A 20,615-nucleotide genomic window follows, 5' to 3' on the forward strand; every position below is an offset into this window, starting at 1 on the left:
AGTGTATCCGAAAGCATTGAAAATGCCAGGTCCAGCAGTCACATGATGGTCATATGACATGTTGAACTTCTGTTTTGAGCATGACTGTTGATCTTTCCTCATCACCACCACCACCTTTCCTCCCCTCCCCTCCTTCTCCTTCCCTTCTCATTGCTCTCCAGGCTTATATTCAAGTAAGTAACCTCCCTTCCCTTCCCTTCCCTAGCTCTCAGCCTAACAAGCTAATACTTTTACTATCACAACTGCTTCGCTATCACTCAAAAGCTATCTCCACATGTAAGTCAGTTTACCACTAGTGTAGACTATGCGCTGCTTTCGCAACAAGAAGTTGGCCGGTGGTTTCACAACTACTAGCTAGAGAGTCCAGTCCCTTCCATTGTCCGTTGATCATCCTTCTTGCACATACAAAACCTTATATTGCATTACAAGCAGCAGCTAGTGTATTAGTGGTGTGGTGTATAGCTATGTCATCTATTCCATTTCTGCCTCTTTACCAGATATAATGTTGGGCAAGCACTCTGTACTTAGATGAAAATCTGCTTAATCTACTTTTTGTAAGTAGGAAAAGTAAATTAAGTATGCAAAAGTATTTTGACATTTTGCTGATGCACTCCCATGATGGAATCTTGATATCTCTATAATGGGTATGTTTTTACATACTCTAAGATTTGTTGTGATATTTTGGAATTTTACAAGCAGTAAAATAGAGGATACAACATGATGGCTCTCTAAACATGTTTTATAGTGAACATAAAATTGTTTACCCTCGAAAAAGTTGATGATCTTGATTTCACTGTAAGCTTCTGTTGAGAACATCTAGCTCTTTTGAATATTCCTTGGTTTTTTTTTGTTCCCAAGCTAAGTGTATAATGTTTTGTTGAGAAGGTCAAGTCTTTTTGGTGTTCTTTGGTTATTGGCTTTCTTATTTTTATTTTTGAGCTGAATATCTAAGAATCATTTAAGTAACCAGGATATTCTTGGACTTCTGAACCTTCTTTATGTTCTTAGCTTGTCATTAAGATACTTGGAGTAGCTCTAATAATAAGTAATGTCTCAGTGACAACGAATAACCATGTTGATCACTGAGGTGTTCTGGTGGCTTTTAGTGCCTTAAATATGCGGCTGAATCGACTGTACAGTTATTGAATGTAAAAGGAAATATGAAAATGAAATAAAAGAAACAAATTGAATATGCGAAATGGTAAAACATTTTCTGATCTATAATGGCTGTATAAGGAAATGTAAACATATGGGGAAGGTATGAAGGGTCATCATGACTAGAGTTCACCAAGGGTTGGGTTTACCCCGGGGGTAGCGACAGGGGTGGATGAAGGGTAAGGGTGAGGGTCATGAGTCATGGCCCTTCCTCTTACCCTTCACTCACTCAAGGGTTACAACACTTATATAGATCAACATAATGTCTCAGATGATGCAAGCTTTTGCAATATAGGTGTTCCGGGACTTCGCGTACTACCTCTGAACATATCTACACTATAGTTAACTCTAGCCAACCTGAAGATGAAAAAGATATACCAAGGCCAAGACCGAGCTGAACATCAAGTACAAAAACTATAAATCTACTCTCTGACGAAGATATTGATACTGAAGACGACGATATATCAGTTTGTGAGTGAGCTTGGAGATGACTAGTACTTACTCATGAAAACTCTGATTAGCTCACCTTCATAATAAATGGACAGCCTCTGTATATGCCTTCTTTCATCCTGAGCCCGAAATTGAATGGCGCAGCGTCAAAGGAATGAACGATTGAAAGAAATACTTGAAATTAAATGTGTTGCACCTCATTGTCGTTCTACTGGTCAGCATGGACCATATGTGTTCCAGGCACTTGAAGGAAGTGATTCCACTTCGACGAAGAACCTGTGACATCACGCCGAGGGTTGTTACGGCAAGGAGGCGTTGACAGCAGCTGATCGTGTGGGAAGTGGAGAGAAGCGAAGGGAAATAATCGCAGGGAAAAATAATGACCTGAAAGATGGTTCATTAGTTCTGGCTTTTGAAAAACAGGGGGTGGGCCGCCCAACCTACTCAGCTCATCCTCCAACGAAGGCTGAAAGTAAAGCCTATCATGTTTGTTGGGCTGCTGAAAGCAAGAGACTGTTTGAAATTGTCAACGATCCAGGATATCAACGGAATATGAAAGAAGGAAGACCTCACCATTACATCCCTTCTTCCTCGACGTTGCGGCGAGACCTGAAGAAAGTGTTCACTAGTTCATCAGGAAAAGGTAAAGTGACTTAAATTTGACTTATGCAAACTTATAAAAATCATAAGTCAGTATAAGTCATTTTTGCATAAGACATGTCACTGTTTAAGGTTCTGACTTATAGTAAATACAATACATCATGTATAATACAGACTTCCTAAAGAGGAAACAGACCCTGAAAAAAGCAGACAAGAGGGATATGACAGCAGCCAGGGGGGTAGAAATGGAAGATGGGGGGGAAATGATGAGAAATGTGATTCTAAAAGTAACAAATGAGTATGAGATGAAGAGTCAAAAAGCACTCACCAAAGACTAGAGATCCCCACAAAACTCATCCACATATCATCCTCACATCTCCTCTTGAAACCCTCCCAGAATAGCCCTAAAAAAGCGGCCTAAAAAGGCAAAAAAGCGTCCTAATTAAGCTGAGAATCAGCTGGGGGAGAGCTAGGAAGGTGATAAGGATGTTACTTACTAAGTTACAGGCCTGGAGGGCAAGAAAGGGGGAGGGAGAGGATGGGGAGGGGAGGAATGATGGTGGTGATGAGGAAGGATCAACGTTGTGCTCGAAACGGAAGTTCAACATGTCACATGACATCACACGACATCTGGACTTGGGATTTTTGTAGTGTTTAAAGGTACCTTTACAGGAGACCAATGAACGCGCTGTGTGGCCAAAGTTTTGGGCTGCTGCCCCGTTCGAGGGAAGCTGGAAGGAAGACCCAGTTTCTGGTCTCGCTGTCTCAGTGCAACGTAGCACTTGACTCTCTGTGACACGAGTGAGATATCTCGCGTGTCATTTAGACTTGTAGTCATCTCGGACATGGTCCGGGTGCAGTTTAATCTTCAACGTCTTCTCAGTGTGCTACTGTGTTAGCCATTTGACGTTCAAAATCCTCAGTGTCTTATGAAGACATTTGACTATTGTTTTGTTCAAAGGGTCCACGAGCTGCTTAAGTGTTGTTTGTGGTAAAGGATTCTTCTCGGCTCCTTGTCCGTGACTTTTAGCTTCCCCAATATGTGTAATCCCCATTTGTGAGCCATTCTCAATGCTTTGTGAATTGGGGGCAGCAGCACATGATAGATTACTCAAGACGGCAGTATCCTGTGCTTGAGGTCTCACTTTCCGTCTTATCTTTCTTGCTTTACTCTTTCGTCGCACGAAAGCTTCGCCTTTTCACTACCCACCCTAATTTTACCCACCTCATCTTTGTAGCCTGCTCCAGTGTCGTTTTTTTGGTGTAATATAACATTGCGAAGCTGAGGACATATGAGGGAGGGCATCTTTGGATGCTGCCCTCGGGATGGACCGGCTATTTTTTCTCTTTAATCGGTCACATTAAGCATCATTGGAGTCAAAGTTTCTCAAATCATAGGTGGGAGATATTTTCGGGTCATTTCTGCATGGATTTTAATGATCTGAAAAGTGTTTTCCTATATTCTCAAGGTCGGGGAGTTCGAATATCTAATTAGATTCTTTGTTATATCAAAACCTATTGAGATATGGCACATTTAACATATAATAAACACAAAATTGCGCTATAGCTCCTCAAATATTGATCAGATAATAAATCTAAAACCAGATTCAGATTCCTGAGCCTTGAAAACATATACTTACACTCTTCAATCATCAAAATCGGCACAGTAACCAGTAGAAAACATGGCATTCTTGTTATGTTTTTCTGTATCTCCATAACTGGTATGTTTTCCTACAAAAACATACATATACACTTATGTTCTTTTAATATTCTAAGATTTGTCGTGATTTTTCCAGAATTTTTCGGTTAGTAGAGCAGGCTCTACGACGAGTCTATCTGCAGTTGACAATGACCCCCCCACCCCATGATGGAATCTTGATATCTCCATAATGGGTATGTTTTCTGACAAAAACATACATATAGACTTATGTTTTTTTAATATTCTAAGATTTGTCGTGATTTTTCCGGAATTTTATGAACAGTAGAACAAGACATAAAGCATAATGTTCTTATAATGCTATCTTATTCACTTATGAGATCCTGTTTGGCTTATGAAACTTTGTCTGACTTGTGGTTTAACCTTTGGTCTGACTTATGAAATGTCCTGTGCTTATGCTATTTTTGTATAACTTGTTATCCAACTTATGAATTTATGATAGACTCTTCTCGGTCATCATACCCCACACAACCTACAGCACTAGCCCAGAGCCCTTGGTGACTGAGCGCATGAATTGAGCGTATGAATTGAGTGCTGCCATCGTGCTTGCCAAGGGATGTCTGGCTTGTCAGCAAACCCAAACAGGTTGTCAACTCCGTTGTGATTGGCGCCTGCCTGTCTTTGCCTCTGGATCTGCACAGATAGCCTCCCCACCGCTACCTCACCACCACTCAACCCTATGGCCTCAAAAACCACCTATTCCTGCCTCTTCTCGTACGCAAAGTACTATTCTTCGGATATTGAGAGAGCCGCGGCAAAGAGGGCACTGGAGAGAGTGGAGGAGAGTTTTGAGGAAGTAATCGAGGGAATATTGGTCGGCAGATCTGTAGAATGGGTGTTAATGTGAGTTTTATGACTTTAAGCATTGGTATAACGACTTACCGGATGAAAAGGGGGAAGGAACACGCACTTTACATGGGGCAGAAGCTGTACTGGACTGTGCGCGCGTTCTGTGGGGATCACGCTGTGATGACCCTCCACCTCTTCGATGGCCAAGCAGAGCCAGCGGAGCTGTTTATGAATGGTGGTCAATGGGGAACAGTGAGGAATCAAGCTGAGTTTTGCGCTTTGCTGTGGTGAGGGACTGCAGAGGGTGTATCATATGTAAAATTGGTTGATCTAGGTTTGAAACATGTATAACAGGAGGATTTACTTACCGAATCAGTTTGTAATGTCTATAGTTTCTTTTCTTTAATAGTTGTACAATATCTGTGTCTTGTAGCCCTGTACCATAAGTTAAAAACACGTATATAGATGTAAATTTGATAGATCACTTACAAAGACCTTGCTATTGGAGGTTTGACCACACATTCAAGGGCTTGGAGGGCTTTATGTTCGTGTCCATTCTGTTCCTATTCAATATTTGGATAATGTCGAGTTGCTGTATTGGTTCTGCACCTCCGAGCGGCAGTTTGAGCTGTAATAGTCTCTGAGTCCAAGAGGTCAGTGTGGACGCTTTCAGAAAGAATATACCTTCTAGTGTAAATAACATTCCAGTGTGCATGGCGTGATGTCATGTTTGAAGAACTGCTTAGCAAATAACGGCTGTTCTTATGGAGTTAACATATTGAAGTGCTTTCAACTTCGTTGTTCTTGAAAAAATCTAGTTTTGGTCAACATAAATAGATATAGAAATGTCAAAATTAGAAGTGATAGTAAAAATAAACACGCTGCTAAAGTGCTGTCAATGGAAGAAGATATGTGAGTGAGAGAGATTTCTTACTGACTCCTCAATCAAACACGTTTTCAGCAACATTACTTCGGTCAACTACACCCCAATGGTTACCATCCTTTACTCTTCCCACAACACATTCAATGGCGCTCAAGTCAACTATCTTGATAGGCCCAAGGTTGGTGTAATAATTCACGTTATTTTCCTGAAAAGATCTAATGCTTTGAACGACTGCAAAGATGATTTTCGTTGGCAAGTCTTGGAGTAACTGAGGGATCGACGGGACTTCGAGTACCAGAAGATGTTTCAGCTGGCCAAAAAAGACATGCGGTATGAGCTCTGGCATCTGATTTTGTTGTCTAGCAAATCAGTCCACAGTTTGGATGTACTGTAGATCAGAGTAAGCATAGTAAAGACCAGTATCATGGTGATGAGACAAACCTTGATGTAGGAGGCATCTTGACTATCCTCATTTGATTGAACAAGCTCACTGGCCACAATCTGATCTCCTCCTTCAAGACAAATGACCTTACCATATTGAGGAACCAGCTCTTGAAGACTGAAGGCAGCTTGGATCACGGCTCGACTTGTACCAAAGCGAGTCGCCAGAGCTGCATATATCTTGTTGCATATATGTTGGGAGATGAGGGCATAGCTGATAAGATGGATCTGTTAATAACATGAGTTACAGAATGACTATCAATTAATGGCATGATGTACATGAAGGATGAACGAACATATACAGTGGCTCAAAAAACTGTCCCAATGTTTCGAGGTCTTGCACTATTTGTATTATAGCTCAATGAGTTTTATGAATATGATTATGTAATTAATATATTTTATGCTCTTGCATGTGATCTTTAGAACGCATGTAAGATGACGTAATTCTGAGCAGTAAAAAGTGCCAGAATCAAATCAACAAAATAATCAATCATTGGGACAGTTTTTTGACCTTCTACTCAACTTTCAGAAATGATGATCTACAGCCACACAAAAAATGTTAAAAATCATGGAAATATTTATAGATGTTATCTAACATTATATTCACACAAATGAAATGTTATCACATTACTCTTACTTTAATTTACTATCATAATCTTTATATTTGTTATCTATAGTCATTTTGTTACTTTTTTGATTGTAGGAAACTATTCTAGAGGTAAAGTTCAGTTAAAAATATGTCAAACAGAGTCTAATACTAAGAAAAACTAAAAACCAAAACATGTGGGTAAGATATACAACTATAAAAGCCATTAAGAAAAGTTTTTTCTTGATAAAGAAGAGTAATAAATTGTTAAAGTAACTTTAGACAGCTTTATAATATAATTCAAGTCACTCAAAGTGTCAATAACTTTAGAACTCATTCGCAGTGTCATCGAATGGTACAAATTTCATAAAAGCAATGTCATTTTAAGGCTGTTGTAAGCAACGAAATCATCTCTCTTTTTTGCAACAATGAAAATTTGTCCAAATATCATGAAACTAGACAGTGACAGACTGTAGGAAGTGTTGGTAGTCAGATTGGATAATGATAATTATAATTTGACCAGATAAAGGATAAAATTTTTTTTTTTCATATGTCTTGACATTAGAATTACACAAACATGTTTTTGACTGGTTTTCACCAATGGAATAGTCTTTTGGAACTTGAGAAATGGAAAAAAGGCTCTCAATAACCAAAGTAGAGATTATGATAGTAAAGTAAAGTAAATATAATGTGTTAACATCTCAGATGTGTGTATATAATGTTTGATAACATCTCTAAATATTTCCTTGATTTATCACATTTTTTGTGTGGCTGTAGATCATCAGTTCTGAAAGTTGAGTAAGAGGTCAAAAAACTGTCCCAATGATTGATTATTTTGTTGATTTGATTTCAGCACTTTTTACTGCTCAGAATTACGTCATCTTACATGCGTTCTAAAGATCACATGCAAGAGCATAAAATATATTAATTACATAATCATATTCATAAAACTCATTGAGCTATAATACAAATAGTGCAAGACCTTGAAACATTGGGACAGTTTTTTGAGCCACTGTACCTCGGAACTTTTCTGGGGGCTTTAAACACAAGATCTGGTGAGCATCAAACTTCAGGCGGATCTGGACGAGCTGGGCAGTTGCAGTGACGAAGGCGTTCATGGAAGCGTATGGATGTCTTTGGCTTCCAATGGATGTGAGAAGTAGATTGCAATGGCGTTCCATTGGGAACGCCCAATATGTCCAGACAGGTCCCATTGTCCTGATACTCCACCCAATATGAAGGAGCACATGGACGGTCAATGGGCACGCCAAGAGTCGCTCAGGCTTGTGTTGATAGTATAACCTACCTCAATTGAATAAGCATATCGTAGATGAGCTGTAAAACGTACTTTTCATAGTCTTTAACCCAAGTTTCAAAGCCCCTATCAACTCTTTCCATCTCCTCGCCATCGATCTCAAGAGCTAAACATAGCTTAAGTAATCCAACAAGATCCATAAAGTGTCGGTAGTAAGCCGGGTTACTGAATTTTCCCCGTAAAACAATAGGCACAATAAAAAGTGTCCAGTTGCAGTACATTTCAGAAGTCATCTGGGAGCGCTGCGTTGCGACGTTAGGTGGCGGAGCACCAAATCCAGATGGAATTGTGGCTTTAGACTCAGCTGTAGCTTTTCCAATGGCAGCCCAATTGGCTGGGGAGATAACATAGGCTTGATCTTGGTGTCGAGTTCCTTGAAGGAGCCGGTCCAGAATAAAATAAGATTTGGTATGAGGTTTTCCCATATAAGGTGCATAAAATCAAAGGGAAATGACATAGGGAAAGAGATGGATGAAACAGTACTGAGTATAAAGGTTCCTTTAATCCCGTATTCCTGCGAGAGCCTTTTGAAAGTGGCGTCATTAGGGGCCCTCTCAACGGCCTTTGCTTGTGCCATCAGTTTGTCCTGCATCCATATAGGAATGTTGGAGGGAATGTAGTGGATAGGATCTGACTGATCCCGATGTAGTGGAACATAGTAATTCTTTGAGCTGGTGCCATGAATGGCTTTGATGGAGCAGATTTGGCACGGGCTGATCCTGTTAGATCCTTTCATACGCATTATTAGAGCCACGGCAGGGATATCCCTGAAGACGATAATAAGCACAAAGAATAAAAACGGATTGACTGATAGCATCGAAAGACTTTACCCCAGCCTCGAGTTGTTGTAGTTCTTGAACAAAAAGCCAGAGGAAAGAATCCATGTCCCAAGGTTTCTTTGGACCAGGTATTGTGCCGATGTTAATACAATATTTTTCTGGAAGCATATATCGGGGGGGAGGTTGTAATTGAATAGTAGGATGGGCCAGCACGTCTTGCTACGCCGCTTGAAGGGAGCGAACCCATCCATCGAAAGACCAAGGGCAACGTCACGTTTGTCGGAGAAATAGAAGAAGGGATTATTTCATCGTTGGTAGGAACAATTTTGTTCCGTAATGTCTGATAGTACGAGCCATCAAAAACATCCCTCATTTGACCAGCTTGATGCTGAAAGTCAGCCTGGTAGCACATTTTGTTTGCATGCTCAGCATTGGCTGACATCGCTTGCAAATGAGGTGTGAGGGGAAGATATTCAAATACTTGGCGGGGTCAGCCATGTGCATTGAGCCTGGCTTTGTTGCAATTGACGCACGCTGTGAGATCTTTGTAGGGACCTATATAGCAGATACAGCTGTTGATGCAACAGTCGTATTTCTTTGACTGAAACCCAGAAAGCTGTTGAACACACTTTTGAGTATTTTTGAGTGTATGGTGAGGGAGTCCAGGAAAAACTTGAGGTAGCTGTTCAAAAGTCCTCCTTGTTATGTGGTTTTCAACTTTGAAGGCATACTGCCGAAGCAAGTTGGCATCTCTATTGTCTAAAGCGTCCTCTGGCCATAGAATTAGCACTAATTCAAACCCCAATAAAAGTGTAACATACCGGGGCTGCTCCGCCAGAAATTGTCATCAATCAAGTCCCAATACGATTCCTCAGAGGAGTTCGGGTCATCTTTGGGTTCATGTTCCTCGTGTTCTTTGTTTTCTTTGTGTTTTTCGTGTTCCTCGTCGGCGTGACTCTCCATCTCAGTTCCATGGTCCAGGTTACTTTCCAGGTCATCATTGTCACTGTCCTTGCTCACCCCATTTTCTTTGTCTTCTTCTCCACCGTCAATTTCCTGTCTTCAAAGGAGCTGGAGACCATCACCCCAGCGATCTACAATTGTCTCTGGCTCTCAAATTACTCAGGTAGAGCGGCAAAGGTCTACCGGTGACAATTCGACGATTGCTTCAGCGGCTAGTATGGAAATAGGGTCCATTTCGATCATCTCAGCGGCATTGGGGAAAGAGGTACATGCCTGCTTTTGATGTTGATCCTCTGAACCATGATTTGGTGACTCAGAGCATGGTCGTTTATTAGACGAGTTATTAGCTTTGCCCACACCCTCCCCGTGCAAATCTCTAGAATGCTCTAGGACCTTGGCGGCAAGCTCAGGCTTGCTCAAGCCTCTGAGATGGCGTTGCTTTGTGGAGAAGGAAACATCTTTATTGCACCCACATGTGCATCGGGTTTTGGTGTTGCGGGCGCGGAAGGATTGTGATTCCATGTCAAAAATGGGCAGGACAAAACGGGAAGAGCAGGAAGATAACTCTGCCTATTGGAGCTTGGGATTTGATTGTGAACATCCCGTGATTTGGACAGCACAATTGAAGATAGAAATTTGCATAAGGGTTGCTAGACATGAGGAAATGAGCGTGAATAGGAAGAAATTGCTAATGGTTCACTGACATAGTTAGACCAAGCATATTGCTATACTTTGATGGAAGCAGTCAAAGAGGGAAAGAGGGGTATTTGTCCACATGAGCACTACCATGTGAGAAGTATCGATGATATGTCTGGTTGATGTTTGAACGAGCAGGGGATGGTGATGAAGGTATGAGAAAGATTATGAAAGCAGCCTATTGTTTACTTGATATGACTCGTGTATAACTTGTGTTCAACTCGTGCCCTAAGTTCCACTGTGACCAAACAAGAACCAAACATGTCACACTCTCCCCTTCATGCTTCCTCCACCGTCTTGCATTTCCTCCGACTGTTGACTGGGTGCCATGACTCAGATACAACGCCAAACGATTCAGCCCTCCATCTCCTCATAAGTACAGATCTTTTTTGCATTGTCAATCAATTAGCTCATTCTTGAAGCGCAGGACTCCACGGCCCATACAACGTCTCTTCCACAGGATTTATAGCTCAAACCTCAAAATACGAGTGGTGCAGATGAAATATTTTCATTCAAATATAAATTAGTGAGTACTCTAATCAAAAAAAGCCGATACGAATTGTCTAAAGGAATATCAGCGCTCATCATACTCATCGCTTTGCAAACAATATTCGAACCTTTTTCTCAATCTGCAGTCAAAACATTTTACATGACCGCTTTTTCTTTACCATATTCTTCCTTGCCTTGGTTGAACACTTCTTCCACAAATTATCAGTTTGACAGCCCTAAACCGGCATCAGTAATGCCAGGCAATACTCGTCTAATTATTCACCTTTGCCTTTTTCGTGATGCGATCTGTCATGACACCTATGTCCCTTGTTGTTTGCTTGTTCTCATTCTTACCGCATTTATTGTTCTCATTGACTACCTCATTTATTCCCTTAACCTCTATCTTGTCCTTGATATCCTTGGTAAGCCCGTTTTCAGCGTCGTCTAAGCAAGGAGCAAGCTGATCAGGTTCTTCAGTTGACGTTGTCCTCTCATCTTGTGCAGGATTCTCGACTGCGCTGGCTGCTCCCTTCTCCAGCTCCTGTCAACTGCTTCATCAGAAAAATTGTATTTTTCTTGATTCTACTTACAGCTACTTGGAGTCTCTTAATGACAAGCTAAGAACATAAAGAAGGTTCAGAAGTCCAAGAATATCCTGGTTACTTAAATGATTCTTAGAAATTCAGCTCAAAGATAAAAATAAGAAAGCCAAGAACCAAATAACACTAAAAAGACTTGACCTTCTCAACAAAACATTATATACTTAGCTTAAGGAGAAAAAAAGACAACCAAGGATCAAGGAATGTTTGAAAGAGTTAGACTTTTTCAACAGAAGCTTAAAGTGAAATCAAGATCATCAACTTTTTGGAGTGTAAACAATTTTATGTTCACTATAAAACATGTTTAGAGAGACATTATGTTGTATGCTAAGTACAGTTTAAGTAATTTTTAAGTTATTTCCAGGAACCTCAAGACATACAAGCCTAAGTATCATTAAGAAGATTCAGACAGGTCCCTGTTCTTAATTGTTTCTTAAACTGTCATTAAGAACAATTAAGAAAAAAACATTTTTCCTGATGTGAGAGATGTGTCATGTCTGACCACACATGCTGCCACTTTGTTGAATGAACTCTACTGCACTATATAATTTGGTTTTCATTCCCTCAATTTCATCCTATCCACATCATCTCCTCCTCACTATTACTTATGCCACCAACCAGCATTAAACTAGTGGTAAAAGCTCCAAAAACTCCCAAAATGCTAAATGGTCCAGTTCTTGCGATGTGACACTCATTCACTGTGAGACCCAGGGATGCATAAAAAGCACTTATGGAAGCACTTATATTTAGTGTGTTTTACATCAGTCACTGTGAGCCCAAATGTGTCGGGTTTCCCCGAGTTAACTATTGAAAAGAGTGAATTGCCGAAGTTAGTTGGGCTTTTATAAATTTTCATTGCGTACCCAATTTATGTAAGAAAATACCAAACTAGTCATTTTTAACTTGGAGAAGTGAAAGTTTTTCTCAGCGATTCCCTGAATGTGTACGAAATTTAAGTAAGACAATTACCTAAGCCTAGGGCTCACAGTGAGTGACTCAACTTATGGCCTTTTGTTTTGCAATATTTGTGTTGGTTGATATTCCGCTGCGCTTTCAAAGATTTACAACCCCTGGCCTGATGGCCGATCACCACTCAAAGATGTATTTAATTCATATTCAGGTAAACTTATTCCACCATCTCCAACTGTTATTTTGTATTACAACCTGTGTTTCTCTTGTTGTGTTACAACCCATTCCGTTGCCGCCTTACTGATTTTTCAAACCTTTTTTTATTTTTTTTCGGAAGCATCACGATTTAAATCTATGAATTAAATATTAAAAAAATATAATTTTAAAAGAGACTATTTTGACTTGATAAAGACAAATTTAATCAGCCCTCTGGCATTTGCTACGCCGGTTAGTGCCATACATTTTAGGCTGTTTGCCACCTGACTTTCCACCCTCTGTGGTAGCTACATTTCCACCTGCCACGATAGCTACGTTTCCTCCACCTCTATTGGCTTGATTTCCATCGATTCCAGCAGCATTTTCATCTAGATCCCCACTTTCTTCATGTATTTCAGTGTTGTCCTTAGTGAGCCAGGCTGAGACAGCAATGTGACTTCTATCTACATTCGGCTTGTCATATTCATTCATGTTCTGTTCATTGTGTTCATTTGTGCTCTGCTCCTCCTGTCCACCTCTCACCTGATAGCTTCTTTGATTCTTGTCGCTGCTCCTAATAATTTCGAAAGTAGCCCAATTCTGAGCATATAGAGCAAGTTGTGGTTGAACCTTCTTGGCCTTTCGAGAGTGAAATGATAGAGAAAAGCTGGTGGATAGTACATACTCGGGCAGCTGCTCTTCCGAGAAGATCAATGTCTTGATAGTACCAGTGGACTTCGGATGAAATACCAGTTTGCATGCAGGCAGTCTTAACTGCAGACTACAAAGACATCAGCATGCGTAAATTATCAGAATGAAACCACTTACTCGACAACTATTATACAGTTTTCTTTGATTGTCCAGTTGCATTGCAGTTCGGAGGGAGCAAATTACAGCCGGCTTTGCAATCAGCCCCCCCTCGGGAGGCCTTGCTGCCTCAGCTTTGGCAATCTTGTTGAGCTGAGCTATACGATGCTCAGCGTTCCGAAACCCAACACTGATTAGATACTGTATATACCTTGCTGTCCTGCAATGATTGCTTTGAGAGCTCTCATTTTGGCGGCTTGGGCTTGATTGGTCAAGGCAGTAGAAGCAGAGGAAGCAGAGGAAGCAGAACTCAAAGCGGGGGGGGGGGGGGGGTTGAAGCAGTGGGGTTCAAGGTGATGGAGGCCAAACGGGGAGCCGCTGAGGTGAGAGGAGCTGAGGCGGCAGAAATAGAAGGGAGGGAGGCGGCATCGTTGACAGTGAGAGTAGCAGGATCAGAAGTGGCAGCTGCCCGGCCCTTGCCTTTAGCAGACCCTCTGCCCCTTGTAGGTCCTCTGCCTCTTGTTGTGGTGGTAGAGGATGATTTTCTAGCCATGACGATGAGTATACTGGTATGAACAAAATTCGAACTTCATACCTCTTATATGTGAAAAAAACAGACCGTGCATTGTACCACTCCTATAGGGAAATCAAGTAAGGGACACTAAGTCGAGTGAATAGATATCCATACCATGCATCATCGAATGCGGTAGACGTAAATTTGATGGGCCAAAGAAGTTGCTCCTGAGTGATAGTGACATGTAACAACTTGAATGCTGAATTTATATACTGGCATATATAACTATTAGTCACAGGTACACCACTGTGACTCACTGCTAAACTAAAAACACCTCTAGCTGGTGTAAAAATAGGCATGATATGCTGAAACTCTAAGAAGGCCGATCATCAGGAATTGAAAATTGAGAAAAATTGTGTGGAGCTTACATGTAAAGTTCTGGTTTGCTCAGTCACACATGAGTGGCTTCAAGTGTCAGACGTAGGATGTACGCGAGGCAGTGGCGAGTCTAATGGTCCTAGAAACGAGGTGAACGGACAGGAACTGACTGAGCAATCCTAGGAACAACTGTGGACAGACTGTAAGAAGCTGTATTGTGATATACTAACTTGTACTCACCTGTGGACAGACTGTAAGAAGCTAAGGCCTCTGAAGCGTCCACAGGGAAGTTCAACCATACATGACTAAGCTATCATGTGACTAAACTCGTCCGCATATCTCTAAGTCCACCAACTACACTTTGTTAGAGCTTTGCCAGAACGGTGTCACGGTGTCACATCTGTCACATATTTCATTACATAATAATTCCCCTCTGCTGCTACAGTTCGAAACTTGTAGAAAACTCTGTCGAGTTCTCTTAGGTTCACGCCTAATAAAACTTTTGTCACTTTACCTCTTAGTTCTTAAGTTCAGGTGTGACCTGTGACATCACAGTCACAGTTGCCCTAACACACTTGTAGACTGCTTGCTCACTCTAACAGATCCTGCTTCACCTAAATGCCTAGTAGTAATGTGGTAGAGCTGAGATCACAGAGTTTGGAGTGTTTCGAGAGCTCAGTGACTGTCAAGATAGAAAAGTGACCACACCAGGGTTTGAACCTGGGACCATCCCAATTGCACTAGGAAGCTCTAACCACTGAGCTATATGATCTTGGTATACATCAGGAAATCCAAAAATACTTTTTAGGTGACTTTTGGTAACTTAAAATGGGTTTAAGGCATAAATAAGTCAAGAATCTGATAAGTCACCAAAAGCCTTTAAACAACTGTTAAATTTGCTTTTTCTCAACTTAAATTTATCTTGTTGGTACTTTTTGAAATTATCTTAAAAATATAGTAGCATTTACATGTGACTTATACCAGACTTACATGACTTAGATTCCATCTTAAGACCAGGTCAACAAAGAATAAGTCATACTTAAGTCATAACATCACACTAAAAAGTATCAAAAAGTATCAAATCAATATTCAAAAATCATACTAAATACATCACAGACATAAAATAGACTACATATACTAACTATTATACCTTTCTAAAAAGGAAATAGACCCTGAATAAAAAAGCGGACTTTAGTAGTTTCAATAAGGATCAAATTAACAACATACCTGGTGATAGTGAGGATGATGAAGAGTGGATTAGATGAGAACAATGACTATCTAGAGATATATTGGCTTTCAGAATAATAGAACAAATAGAATAACTCACCAGGCATAAACACTCCCAGAAAACCCCCCTAAAGAGCATCCAAAATAGGCAAAAAAGTGTCCTAAATGGGCCCAGGAATCACCTCAGAGAGGAAGGAAGAGAAAGAGATAGAGAGATACATCAGGAAAAGGTAAAGTGACTTAAATTTGACTTATGCAAACTTATAAAAATCATAAGTCAGTATAAGTCATTTTTGCATAAGGCATGTCACTGTCTGAGGTTCTGACTTATGCAATACTTAAGTAAATCATAAGTACATAAGTCACAATATGGTCATAAGATTCAAGATTATCATAAGTCATGAGGATTTATCTTAAGTTGCATAAGTAAGTACTTAAGACAGTAAGAAGATGTAAGAGAGTATAAGGTCAATCATAAGGAACATCATAATGCATAAGGAACAAAGAATTATATTCATATAGTAAATACAATACATCATGTATAATACAGACTTCCTAAAGAGGAAATAGACCCTGAAAAAAGCGGACAAGAGGGATATGACAGCAGCCAGGGGGGTAGAAATGGAAGATGGGGGGGGAAATGATGAGAAATGTGATTCTAAAAGTAACAAATGAGTATGAGTAGATGAAGAGTCAAAAAGCACTCACCAAAGACTAGAAATCCCCCCAAAACTCATCCACATATCATCCTCACATCTCCTCTTAAAACCCTCCCAAAATAGCCCTAAAAAAGCGGCCTAAAAAGGCAAAAAAGCGTCCTAATTAAGCTGAGAATCAGCTGGGGGAGAGCTAGGAAGGTGATAAGGATGTTACTTACTAAGTTACAGGCCTGGAGGGCAAGAAAGGGGGAGGGAGAGGATGGGGAGGGGAGGAATGATGGTGGTGATGAGGAAGGATCAACGTTGTGCTCGAAACAGAAGTTCAACATGTCACATGACATCACATGATGTCTGGACTTGGGATTTTCGAGTCAAAGTTCCTCAAAACATAGGTAGGAGATATTTTCGGGTCATTTCTGCATGGAATTTAATGATCTAAAAGTGTATTCCTATGGTTTCAAGGTCGGGGAGTTCGAATATCTAATTAGATTCTTTGTTGGATGAAAGCCTATTGGGATATTGCACATTTAACATATGATAAACACAAGATTGCGCTGTAGCTCCTCAAATATTGATCGGATAATAAATCTAAAACCAGATTCGAATTCCTGGACCTTGAAAGCATATACGTACACTCTTCAATCATCAAAATCGACACAGTAACCAGTAGAAAACATGGCATTCTTGTCATGTTTTTCTGTATCTCCATAACTGGTATGTTTTCCGACAAAAGCATACATATAAACTTGTGTTCTTTTAATATCCTAAGATTTGTCATGATTTTTCCAGAATTTGTCAGTTAGTAGAGCAGGCTCTACAACGAATCTATCTGCAGTTGACAATGACCCCTACCCCATGATGGAATCTTGATATCTCCATAACAGGTATGATTTCCGATAAAAACATACATATAAACTCTTGTTCTTTTAATATTCTAAGATTTGTCGTGATTTTTCCGGAATTTTATGAGCAGTAGAACTTGACATACAGCATAATGTTCTTATAATGCTATGATTCTTGCCTTGTTATCTGACTTATGAGCCTATGTTTCACTTATGAGATACTGTTTGACTTGTCAGTAGCCTTATGATTTTGTCTGACTTGTGATTTAACCTTTGGTCTGACTTATGAAATGTCCTGTGCTTATGCTTTCTTTGTATCCAACTTATGAATTTATGAGAAACTTATGAACTAATGTGTGACTTTGTTAAGCGTAGAACGATAGCGGTTGCAGTGGCGATCCTAACGAGCCTAGAAACGAGCTGAACGGATAAGAACTGACTGAGCAATCCCTAGAACAAACTGTGGACAGACTGTAAGAAGCTGTATTGAGTTCTAACAACTTGTACTCACCTGTGGACAGACTGTAAGAAGCTAAGGCCTCTGAAGCGTCCACAGGGGAGTTCAACCATACATGACTAAGCTATCATGTGACTAAACTCGTCCGCATATATCTAAGTCCACCAACTACACTTGTAGACTGCTTGCTCACTCTAACAGACTTATGTGTAAACTTCTTGTCTGGCTTATGAAAAATTATGAACTTATGCTATTTTGGAGACTTATGTGTTTCAAGTTGGTCTTTATAAGGCAAGCATAAGGCAACTTTTTCATAAGTTTGCATAAGTTGTGTGACTTTTTGCTGATGTAGTCAACTCTGGCTGGGTGTTCAAAGTCAAACAACTTGCCGACGGCTCAATTGAGCGCTACCGGGCTCGTCTCATTGCTAAAGGCTATTCCCAACGTCCTGGATTTGACTTCACCGAGGTCTTTGCCCCTACATTTTGTCCTGCGTCACTACGCCTCATTGTTGCTCTAGCTGCTAGAGAAGGCTACAAAATGCGCTCAGTTGACATCTCTTCTGCCTTCACTTATGGGGAACTCGAAGAGGAGATTTATATGCACCAACCCGAGGGCTATCACATTGGTAGTCCTAACATGGTCTTTCGGCTCCATAAATTGCTTTATGGCCTCAAGCAGGCTGCCAGACAGTGGAATAAGAAACCATTCCTTCTTTGTCTCTTACCACCACCTTCCCCTTTGGGACATTGGTGTGGACGTGCACTTTAGTTGGAATACATATTGTTTCTAAGGGATAACGCTTGATAACTCGCGACCCCTTCAGTTTTCTCAAGTATGGATGATCACCACGATCGCCCGTACCCCGCCCACCCATCCCGCCCGTCATCGCCGTCGGGCTCAGTTCGTAGTTCTACTTCTAAGCGTAGCACTCGCTCCAGAATCTCAGTAGCATTCAGTGCTGCTAAGACTTCTATCAAGTCTCTTGGGTCGCCCAAACCGAAGAGAAGAAATTTCATTGAAGCCGGGTTCGAAGAACTTTGCAACAAAGGAGAACTTTCGCCTATACGACAGGCGGACGTTGAAGCCGTACCCACATTGCAGGAGTATGAGAAGGAGCTAGACGATATCAGAGAGGAGATTCTAGCGGCACGAAGGCATGCAGAGGACTCAGATGATGAGGAGGAGTTTGTAGAGGATAGTGATGAAGAAAACGATGACGCAAAGGCCGCCGCCGTACCCAGCCAGACCGATTCCAATATTTGGAATCAGTTCTCGACTCCCCCAGCGGAACTCATGACGACTCCGCCCCTCCCATCCCCCCTTGATGCGTCCCAGTCGATGTACGGGTTCCCTACTCCCTCCCCAGCACTCCTGGACCACCCCGCGTTGAAGGACGCGCGTACACCTCCCCGCACACACAAGGTCTTGCCTGATTTGGACAAGACTCCCACCACGCCCCGGGTAATGAAAATTACTGAGGCCGAAGCCTACGCGCTCAAAGTCCGAGCGGCTAACGACACGGACAGCCATATCATGACAGGCGTTAACATGTCATCAAACCAGTTCGAAGAAAACGTCAACAAGTCGAAGGAGATGGTTGGCGAGATTGTAGACGAGGAGATTCGGAGCTCATCGCCTGATCTTCCGTCTGATCCATGGACGTTCACTGATGACCAAGTCATGGGCTTCAGAGAAAACTTAAACAGGATCCTCAACAGCATGGCCCGTGTTACACCCAGGATGGCGACCAACCCGGACGTCATCGCCAAAGAACTGGCTTTATTTGTAAGCAGGATCATTAACTCAGAGTGGGCAGATGTCAATGTTGGACATATGTCCATTGCATCAGCCATCAGAGAAGCGGCAACATTCCAGACCCCAGTCGATGTTCCCCCTCCCCCACCAGTAAAGAACGTCAAGTTCGCACCGACCCCCATCCCTACACAAACAAGCGCACCGACTCCTATGGAAGTCGATGCGTCCCCACCAAGGATCCCGGCCGCCACCAAAGGCAAGAAAAAGGCCTCTCCCATTCCCCCTACTCCGCAACATCTGGTCACCACCTCGCCGGTGATCGCGTCTCCCATCAAGATCAGCGTGGTTCCCAAACCGCTGGTCCAACCCTCAAAGACTGGCAAACAAGGTAAGCCAGTCACCTCATATATGCCCATTAAGCTGTCGGTGGTTACCAAGCCGACAGCGACTAACGAGACGCTAGCGGGAGTCACGCCCCGTATGCCCGAGTCCGGTTCCAGCCAGCAAGCTAAGGGCAGAGACGCTAGCGGGAGTAACGCCCCGTCGAACCCGCCCAAGAGCGGTAAAGGTGTCCCAGGTAAGTCAGGGGCACCTACCACAGCAGAACACAGAAACCGATCTGGTCCTCCCCCCGTTCCCCTCCATTCAAAACCAAACGCTCTCTCCAGGAGCGTTGAGATGAAGAATAACGCGCGTGCGTTCGCTGCACGTGTCGCCCCCAAATCCTATGCCCAGGCTGCCAAACAGTCTGCGGCACCTACTGCCCCAGCTCCCATTGTCATGGAAGAAACAATACAATGGGCCAAAGCATTGAAAGAACAGTGTCCTGAAATGACGATGCAGGATGCTTTGAAAGCGGTAGCTCCAGTGGTCAACACGCCACCGAGCTCGAATGAAGTCATTGTGCCAAAGTCAAAGAAGGCGCTCGCGGCCCAAAAAGCGGCCCAAGGAATAACTGGTGGACTCAATCAGAAGTCTGCTCAGTTTGCTTTCTCCCACATTGTTCAACCGGATTGCTTCGGGGACATGGGGAAAGTAGTTGATGCCATGAACAGGTATCTTGTTTTTCACAAATCGTAAATGAGGGTCCAAAATGGTCGCTTATTTAAGAACATAGTACACTTTTATCTTAATCTAGTACCATCCAAACAGGGGTTCATGTTGATAAGAGAGTCGTTATATAAAGCGTTGGAGGTAGAACTCCCTGAAGGGGACAGTGACCTTCCCAATGCTCCGCAGTCGGTCGCCCACTTGATTCTGAAGGGCTTCGATTATTATACCAGCCAGTACAACAAACGCCCAGAGGATATCCTTACGGGTGATCAAGTAATAGAAGCTATGGGATCTGGGGAACGTGTCTGTTAGAGTGTGAGCAAGCAGTCTACATTTGGCTATTGATGGACTTAG

At 41.9% G+C, this 20,615-nt stretch overlaps 5 protein-coding genes and 1 non-coding gene across 6 annotated transcripts; 3 read left to right on the top strand and 3 right to left on the bottom strand.

Annotated features, from left to right (window-relative positions):
• Positions 1-1,986: 1,986 nt before the first annotated feature.
• On the top strand, positions 1,987-2,205 carry AGABI2DRAFT_55200 (hypothetical protein; the record flags this gene model as incomplete). Its single annotated transcript, XM_006461956.1, has 1 exon — positions 1,987-2,205. A coding segment is annotated over one exon (219 nt), but the record flags the coding sequence as incomplete, so codon positions are not given.
• Positions 2,206-4,601: 2,396 nt separating this feature from the next.
• AGABI2DRAFT_143726 (hypothetical protein) lies at positions 4,602-5,345 on the top strand (the record flags this gene model as incomplete). The annotated part of the gene is given in 4 exon segments (XM_006461957.1): positions 4,602-4,765; positions 4,786-4,963; positions 5,192-5,219; positions 5,239-5,345. 4 exon segments carry the CDS (start codon positions 4,602-4,604, stop codon positions 5,343-5,345), a joined length of 477 nt encoding a protein of 158 aa, XP_006462020.1.
• Positions 5,346-5,652: 307 nt separating this feature from the next.
• AGABI2DRAFT_143727 (hypothetical protein) lies at positions 5,653-6,316 on the bottom strand (the record flags this gene model as incomplete). The annotated part of the gene is made up of 3 exons (XM_006461958.1): positions 5,653-5,940; positions 6,036-6,263; positions 6,284-6,316. 3 exons carry the CDS (start codon positions 6,314-6,316, stop codon positions 5,653-5,655), a joined length of 549 nt encoding a protein of 182 aa, XP_006462021.1.
• Positions 6,317-7,580: 1,264 nt separating this feature from the next.
• On the bottom strand, positions 7,581-10,200 carry AGABI2DRAFT_143728 (hypothetical protein; the record flags this gene model as incomplete). Its single annotated transcript, XM_006461959.1, has 8 exons — positions 7,581-7,923; positions 7,970-8,309; positions 8,420-8,655; positions 9,249-9,270; positions 9,345-9,397; positions 9,447-9,486; positions 9,537-9,771; positions 9,862-10,200. 8 exons carry the CDS (start codon positions 10,198-10,200, stop codon positions 7,581-7,583), a joined length of 1,608 nt encoding a protein of 535 aa, XP_006462022.1.
• A 4,764-nt stretch (positions 10,201-14,964) lies between these two features.
• On the bottom strand, positions 14,965-15,037 carry AGABI2DRAFT_t61. Its single transcript has one exon. It is a non-coding gene; the product is annotated as a tRNA-Cys (tRNA).
• A 3,250-nt stretch (positions 15,038-18,287) lies between these two features.
• AGABI2DRAFT_118872 (hypothetical protein) lies at positions 18,288-20,288 on the top strand (the record flags this gene model as incomplete). The annotated part of the gene is made up of 1 exon (XM_006461960.1): positions 18,288-20,288. The coding sequence occupies one exon, from the start codon at positions 18,288-18,290 to the stop codon at positions 20,286-20,288; it is 2,001 nt and encodes a 666-aa protein (XP_006462023.1).
• Between the last annotated feature and the right edge of the window lie 327 nt (positions 20,289-20,615).

This window comes from Agaricus bisporus, assembly GCF_000300575.1.
Source record: "Agaricus bisporus var. bisporus H97 unplaced genomic scaffold AGABI2scaffold_6, whole genome shotgun sequence".
Lineage (NCBI taxonomy): Eukaryota > Fungi > Basidiomycota > Agaricomycetes > Agaricales > Agaricaceae > Agaricus > Agaricus bisporus.